The sequence below is a fragment of the Papaver somniferum genome, chromosome 8, assembly GCF_003573695.1.
Source record: "Papaver somniferum cultivar HN1 chromosome 8, ASM357369v1, whole genome shotgun sequence".
Classification (NCBI taxonomy): Eukaryota; Viridiplantae; Streptophyta; class Magnoliopsida; order Ranunculales; family Papaveraceae; genus Papaver; species Papaver somniferum.
This window is the reverse complement of record NC_039365.1, coordinates 128,047,299-128,055,875: the sequence shown is the minus strand read 5'-3', so window position 1 is coordinate 128,055,875 and position 8,577 is coordinate 128,047,299. Positions and strand designations below refer to the sequence as shown.

General features: G+C 35.9%; 1 protein-coding gene across 1 annotated transcript; it reads left to right on the top strand.

Moving 5' to 3' along the window:
* Nucleotides 1-356: 356 nt before the first annotated feature.
* LOC113301584 lies at nt 357-1,826 on the top strand. Its single transcript, XM_026550360.1, has 2 exons — nt 357-1,146; nt 1,787-1,826. The coding sequence occupies exons 1-2, from the start codon at nt 443-445 to the stop codon at nt 1,788-1,790; spliced, it is 708 nt and encodes a 235-aa protein (XP_026406145.1). The 5' UTR covers nt 357-442; the 3' UTR covers nt 1,791-1,826.
* Nucleotides 1,827-8,577: the final 6,751 nt, after the last annotated feature.

Here is an 8,577-nt window from a genome sequence, read left to right as displayed (position 1 = left end):
CACTATGACAATTGCCCACCATCTATGGGATACGATCAGAACAAATTTATTGACTATGATCAATATCCAAGATCTTATGATGATTTTCATACATACCAACAACAACCTTGTAGTGGGTATGTAAGTCAAGTACCAAGGTGGGACATTCTACTTCCAATTGGCTTTATCCGAGATGTATGAATGCTATAAATGGACTAGGCCAACTTGATTGTGATAGAGAGAACGTGGCACAAACCAATTTCTGCAACACTTTTTCTTACCCGACTCTATATCATAGTTATGATCATTCATCCGTTCAAAGGGAAGAGTCATGGGAAAGAGAACCTATTGTAGCCAATGGTGGTAAGCGTGTGAACGTTAGAAAACTTGTACATAAATTATACAAGTTGGAAGATGAGGAGCCTTGAAAGAGCTTGTCGATGAAATTAGTAGGACCATTCATATGGAACTTAATCGACGTCGTGATAAAGGTTGGGACACCGACGACGATTCTGATTTTGGTGAGTCTGAAAATGAAGACGGAGAGGAGTATGTTGAGAAAGTGACCGAATTAAGTAATGTTGTGGAAGACCCAATTGAGCTTGCACGTGATTGTAATGATGATGTTTATGTTGAGACTTTGGTTGAGGCAAAAACGGACAAAGAATGCTTGCAGGTTTTGATAGAGGACCACGATGTGCAAGAGGTAAGTAATTCATTTGAATTCTTTAAGGATGAAGAGGATACCATAACACAAGAGTTGCAAGGTTTGTCTAACCCTTTGCCTATTAATCCTTCTCCTATACCTCTGATTGGCTTGAATATATGTGCTTCGAGAATATTGTTAAATGACTTTGTTTCTCGATATCCGCCATTAGAAACATTTGATTCTCATACTATGCAGGTTTGCAAAGAAGAAACCATAGAAGTTCCTGATTTTTATGTTCTTTATACACTTCCTAGTGTAGAAAAGAATAAGTGTGGGGGAAACTTCTATGGGGCGATAGCTTCACTTATGTTTTCTTGTACTAATATTTGTGTGAAGCGAGTATTTGCAGAACAGGTTAATGGAAGGATCCCCAAATTTTCAGATTGTTGGTATATGTGGAATGAATCTTGCAAGGATATAGTCGGGCTGACGACTTTAAAACAAGCGCTGCATGGGAGGTAACCCATAGGATGAGTATTTCTTTTCTTTTCTCGTCTTGTATTTATTTTTTCTGATTTCTTGTCGCAAATCATTATATGATTTCCCACCTTGACTTTCTTTGGACGATTCAATTTACATTGAGGACAATGTAAAGTTTAAGTGTGGGGGAGTGGTTAAGCTTGCATTGTAAATGTTTCAAATTTTTCATGATTTTTCAACTTTTTTGTAAATTAGTGAATGAAAAACTCCAACTTGTAGTTAGTTTAGAGTCACATAGTATACATGTCGCTAAGGTTACATCGAAATTCTCACAAGAGTGACTGAACTTAAAGATGACAGAGAACGTGATCGGGTTTCTTACTTGTATGAGAGTTAAAGTTGGATTTAACCATGCCATTGGCAAATGAGGTGCATAATGAATTCGGTATTATATTTGTGGTCCCCTATAGTGGAGACTACCCATTTACATAATGTGAGGCACCGACCTTCAAAAATATGTGCTTTTAGAGTGTGTGTCACCGTACGTTAATGCCAATGGTGAGCTACCCAACCTCCCACCAATAGAAGCACTACTTTGATCTCTTGAGTGCTATTTTGTCAATCATGATGGTGACATCGAATTGCTAACTTACATACCACTTGTATTCTTGTTCGCAGTTAGCACCATCCACTTTATCTCTCTCTACACCAACAGGTCCATAAAAACACCATCATCATCAACAAGAGGAGCATCACAAATTTGAAATAAAGTTGAAGACGTTCAAGGTTTTCAAGCAACGGTACAATGAGCAGATTTCAGATTCAAGTAAAGCAACAAGACAAGGAGCAGAATTTTTACAAGTTGAAGACTTATGTACAAGAGTGAAGATTATCAAGATGAGAGTTTAAGAAGTTTATGATATCGAGACATACAAGTTGTGAAGAATCGAGCGGTAAAGTACTTACACCATGGCCTTTGTACTTGCGTTTTTATTTTATCTTATTTGTTAATTTATACTTTATTTTCTCTTGTCTCAAAAAAAAAACTTGGGACATGGTCATCATTATGCCAGGTCTCTTGTAAAAAAATGAAAAAGAATAAAAAAATGAAAAAGAGAAAAAAGAAAGACAAGAGAAAACTTTTAGGTTATATTATTTTGTCTGTTTTCATTTCATATTTGTTTTATTTTTCATGTCTCAAAGAAAAAAAAAAAAGAAAAAAGAAAAGAAAAATGTGTTGTATCATATTTTGGTTTGTTTTTAGTTTTGTTCTTTCAATAAAGCCAATGGAAAGAAGGAATATTCATAATGAAGTTTCAAGCAATAAGGAATTAGAGGAAAGAGTTACATTGTCAAGATTATACGAAGTTCAAGAGTTATCATCAAGAGTTGAAGACCGAAGACGAAGATGAAGACAAGGATTGAAGACCAAGACGTTTCCATGGATGCTGTGAGAATAGTGCTAGCTGCACGTTGAAAGGATAACGAGGTAAGTAAGCATATTCCCACCTTCGTTAAGTGGTTGATTTCATTTCTTAGAGATCGTCAGAAAAAGGGTTTTCAAAATGATAAAAGATGTGGGTTTTCAAAACAATTCGGAGGGTTTTTACCTTCCCACCATTCAAACGTGTCTCAGGATTCTCTCTTCATTCCTACCTGGACACATATGTGACCCATAAAAAAGTTGTTTATTATTGAGAACAACTTCATAAAACCCTTTCTTGTGAGGCAGAGTCGAGACTTTTGATCACTCCGAACCCGAATTTCTTTCGAGAAGGGATGGTTATTTCTCTCTCAACTTTTAAGGATGAGATTGTGTTCATTTATGTGTCTAACTTCTTATGACTAGTGTGCAGAATTTCTATGTCTTCTTAGCGCGTTGGATGCTATCATTTCGGAGAACTAGTAAGTTGGAAAAGTAGGTTTTGTGGGTATATCTCTTGTAAGACCTTACGAGACTATAACTCGTCCACTAGGGGCACCTAGGGGTTTAAAGGCTTGTTATACATGTTAAGTGTAACCGTATTCTCGACGAGAAGGAGTTGTTGTATACTAGTTTAATTTAGATTGCTCGAGGACTAGCAAAGTCTAAGTGTGGGGGAATTTGATAGGTGTCTAAAACACCTTTATATATGTATATATTATGCTTTCTTTCCGAGTTTTCTTGTAAACTATGTACTTATGTTTGCTTTTGAGTGTATTAGGTGCAATGGATTCATTATGCGCAAAAGAAGAAGAAAACGTCAATTTGGAACATAAAAACAAAAAGGTCAACTCACATGCGAATGATATTTGGAGCAGGCTAGGTTGCGCAAGGAGGAGGTGAAAAATGAACTGTCAGTTTCCCGTAATTGACAGTTGAGTTGAAGAATTAAGCCGTCGGTTATCTGAAACTGACAGGCCAAAGAGTTTAGGTGGCCCTTATCTAGTATACAGGGGTGGCTATATCCACTAACCTTTTCCTACAGAAGACCTAAAATTCAGAGAGATTTATTTCTCCCATAATTAGCTTTTGTTTAATGTTCTCTTCCTGTAAAGAATGACGGATCCTTTAGAATTCAGAAGAGGGAGATCGAGAGAGGATGGGGTGTCTGTTATCTTTGGATTTCAAGAAGAACAAGAGCAATTTGTGTTGCTGCTGCTGTAGAAAATCAGTGAAGAAATCTAGGGTTGATGTTTCGAAGAACCAGATGAAGAAATTGAGATATGATGTAACAATTTATAGTGATTCAGATATAATATGAGAAGAAATTGAGAAATTAAGGATTTAAGAAGAATGGGTTCGGTTCATATTTCAGTTTGAGTTCTAATTGGTGAAGAGCAAAAAACACTTTTCGAGCCAATTTCGCCGCAAAATCTTATTTTTCCAAAAACACCTACAAAGACATAAAAAGCCAAAATAAATACAAAATCGAGCACTAACAATATATACAGTTGAGATTATATCAGACACAAAAATGTGTCTATCAAATACCCTCAAACCTATTATTTGCTAGTCCTCGAGCAAAAATAAAATAGAAATAAAATCCTAACTCACTGTCGCAGGCATCGTCGATTGCATTTAGCGTATGCAATAAGCCTTTAAACCCCTAGGTGTCCCTAGTGGCGGAGTGTTGTCTCCGGAGGGCTTACCAGAGGTATACCCACAAAACCTTTTTACTCCAAACCCTATCTATCTACACAGAACCTTGGAAGGCACTAGAGAATCTCCTTGGTTGGCATACTTATTGACTACAGAAGGAAGTACCCTGATGTGAAATTCCAATTGTTGTACACGATTTAGCACTCAAGCATACTAAAATTCATATGAAGTGACATAGCTCTACTCAGATAGTCGCACTATGGACATCAATATCCGGATTCAAAACTAATCACATGGATAGATCAAGAAGATGGATATAGAAAAACATAGATGATTTTGATGTTTACTAGGTGAACGATGTTTCTCATATCTGTCTGAAGGCCTCCGCCAAAATGAACCTATCCTAATGGACTGAGATACTAGTTTGACTAATATCAACACACTGGCATATACAAGGGAACCAGTGATTGATAATCCTAACTCTAGGTCAACACAACTGGCATATACAAGGGTTCCAGTGGTCGACTTTATTGAATTTATTCCAGTTGGTCTGATGGTCTGGTCTGGTCTGTTTTTTTTTTCAACTCTTTTTTTGTTGTATCTCAATCACTCTAATTCACCCTAGCATTGGTAACAACTTGAATCGTGAGCCCCACCTAATCACTTACAAAAACATAGTTTAAAAACAAAACAAAATAAAAACAGAAGTGAAAAGGACTCAACGAGATATGGTGAAACTATCATGTTATTTCTAACACCTGAGCTCTGTGCTTTTATGAATAGACTCTTTAGATGTTGCCATCTAGTCAGATTGGTTCCTCAACTCTTACAACCAAAATGCTTCCATCCACTTAGATTGGTTAGTGTCATCCTTAATAAGCATAAATTTCTAGACTCTGGAGTTTAATTGTGCAACTAAAAAGTTTCTCCTATACCCCCAAACTTAAATCTAACATTGTCCTCAATGTTTTAAATATCAAATTAAAAGCATGAACAAGGAGAAACTGTTACCATTTGAAGCAAAAGAGATAAGGAAAGATATTACCGTGTTGCATGAGAATGGGTTACCTCCCAAGAAGTGCTAAGTTTAATGTCTTCAGCCAGACTAAGAAAGGATTAGTCACCTTATAAAATCATAAAGTAATAGCCGAAATACTTGTGGGTCATCAAAACCAAATATAGCTATCACAAGTAAAAGGAATCTGCAACATGCCAAGAAAATGAACAAATACAGCACACCCTTGTCTAGTTTCCTGTTTAAGACAACTACATCTAGTTGTGGTTCAGGTTCGGGATCTATAACTGGGTCTAAATAAAATATTTACATGGGTTGCGTTTCCTCATAGGTTAGATCCAAATGTTCAGGTTCTAGAGTCTGGAAAAACTCAAATAAAAACTTAGAAGCACATAATAATAACCTGAATAATTGAGGATCCTCTAAGTCAATCATATTTGACTTACACAGCTGACCACAATGAGAGTGGTGATCTTCCTTAAACAAGTATGTCAACCCTAATCTGCTAAAGTAATTAGGTTTAGTCTCAAAACTTAATATTCGAGACATTTGAAAATCAAACATTCACACATTTGGAAGAAAAATATTTGGTGGGAAAACAAAGTCAATCTGGGTATCATAGCCTGGGTAAACCACATCAACCATAGGATGGGTTTCTAATAACTGAAATTTCTTGTGGACATCACTAGGTTCAGGAAAACGTGTGTGAAGATAATCTTGTAAAATGGTTGAGGCACATATGTCAAGTCCCAAGTGAGGTATCTCTGTAAGATCTAAAGGTAAGGCACAAGGAGAATGATAATCACCCCCAAACTTAGAGTTGTGTGTGTCTCTAGAAAGACTAGTCACAACTTCCCTAATTTCAAGGTCATTTAATTCAGGAAAATGGTCAATTGATTCTTCTAAGTCAGGTACATCCTCACTCATCTTGACGAGTTCATTTTCTTTTTCTAAGTTTATTGTTTCTAAATCGTTAGACTCAAAATATACTCGTTCCTCTAAACCATTATTAGCTTCCTAATCAAAAGGAAATACTACATCGTCTAAAACGGGGGTATCTCTAGTCAAATCCTCGTCCTTTTGAATAGGTGAATAATTATTAAAATTATTTGTATTTGAACTAGAAATAATATTATTATTAAGCTCAGTTGGAGTAGCAAATTCCTGATCACTATGCCTATTTATTTCAAATTCTTCATCAACACTATCCTCATCATAATCATTATAATAACATGAAAATGGTTGAACCTCATCTAAACAACAAGTAGTTTTACCAATTATATCCTCGTCATCTTGATTATGCAAATAACTATCCTCATTTTCAAGGGTATTATTGGAGACACTGTATTGAAAATTAAGATTATTTCAAGCAATTATTTCGTTCGTCTCAGCTATCAGCTTGAGGGATTCCTCTAAAGAAAGTTTTCTTTCGTCATAAACTAAGTTATTCATCTCATTTATCCTACATGTCGACTCTTCTAATTTCCTGAGAGACTCTTCTAAAGGAGAAATATAAGAATTTTGCTCATATGATCGGTACTTATGTGGATAGTAATTGGGCTCACCATGGTATAGACCATAATCTTCAAAAGGCTGATGTTCCCAACCACTATTCACACTATGATCAAAGTAGTAACGTCCATTTTGAAACTCAGTCGGATATTCGTTGTATTGGCTATTGTAATACCAGTTCGACATTCTACTGCAGGGGTGTGAGTTGTCACACAAAATAAAACCCACTGATAGGGGATTCGTGGGCGGATAGAGTCTTACCTCCCGTACCAGACGGGCGATGAACCGTCGACTCAGGCCACCGACTCCTATGTCAGTGTACGAACCCGAGGGGCCGAGACAGTATCGTAACTGTCGTCCTTCCCTGCAAACAGTTGATATTTAATTTTAACCCTTCCTTAGGGTTTAAAAATAAAAATGTCCAAGTCCAAAAATAAAAATGTCAAAAAAGGAAAAGAAAAATTACAAAAATAAAATCCTATTTACAGTTTCTAAAAATAAACAAAATAACTATATACAAAATCTTCTTCTTCACTCCTTTCAGATTCCTCTTTTCTTTCCTTCTTTGGCGATGCTTTCCTTTTATAGTACTTTTCTTTCCTTGTAGCTTCGCTCCAAATCTGAAAAGAATCGAAAAATACCAAAACGCGTAAAAAAGAACAAAAAAAATAATAAAAATAAACCTAAAAAAAATCTAAATACAAATCCGCGTCGGCGGCGCCAAAAATTGATGTAGTTTTTTAAGTGGTAAATAAAGTTCGTTCAACTCGGACTTGTGTAGACTCAATTTTAGACTTAATAATAGAAAACAATAAAAATAAAGAAAATATATACACAAGGTTTGTCACAATGTCGAGAGATTACTGAGACTCAGGATTACACCAAACCTCATACCATGTGGTTCAAAAATCAATTCTTAGACAATTATAGCTCTTGTTTATTGACTCTAATTCTTTGCCAGGATAGATTTTAAAAAGATTAACTATAAATCACTAGCATGATGCATCAAAAGCACTTAGACCAAACATACATCATCATACGACTTCACAACTAATTAAGAAAAATCATAAAACGATTAAATTAATGCAAAAAGTCATAAAAAGAAAAAATTAAATATAATTACCACACGTATGAAATATGGCTTCCTCCGTCATCCCAGTGTTGGGGTTTAGCTCCTCATATTAATCATGATCTCAAAATATGTGTTTGTTGCTCAAAAGATGATTAAAAGAGTGAAAAGTAATAACACAGACTGTTTGCAACAGTGTATTGGTGTTGCAAAACAGCTGTTACAATGGAACTGTTACAGAAAAACTGTTGCTTTGTCGCTGATTTTAAGACCCTAGAATAAGACTGCCCTGAACAGCTTAATGTTCTTCAGCTGTTAAACACGACACTTTTCTGCGACTGTCTACCGAGGGTCAATGTTCTTCAGCTGTTCTTCTTCTTCAACAGCAGCAGCAGCAGAAACAGAGTTTGGTAAAGCTCTGATTTCTTCTTCTCTGGCTCTCCTTAGGTTCCCAAACTCTCGACACCTCTTCTATATGACCCAAGACATCTATTTATATCAAAAATACCGATTAAATCTCTCCCAAATCTTCCAAAATCTCTTTCCTTCTCTTCACGGCCAAGTTGCGACAATTTTTGTTTTAGGATTTCTACGCGTTTCTGAGCTTTCCTTTTTATTCTAAACTCTTCCTTAGATAGATACAAATCTTTGGGAAGGTTTACAGCGTTTTAATCACTCTAAAATTCCCTAAAACAGGTCACACACGTGACTTTCCATATTTTCTTGTTGTGAGAAAAATCCGTCGTTTGAGCCCAATCTAATCGATTTAAACACCCATATCAGATTCCTAG

Bases quoted from the DNA above. Each gene is read 5' to 3' on its own strand.
- LOC113301584 (XM_026550360.1), top strand. From the start codon at position 443: ATGGAACTTAATCGACGTCGTGATAAAGGTTGGGACACCGACGACGAT.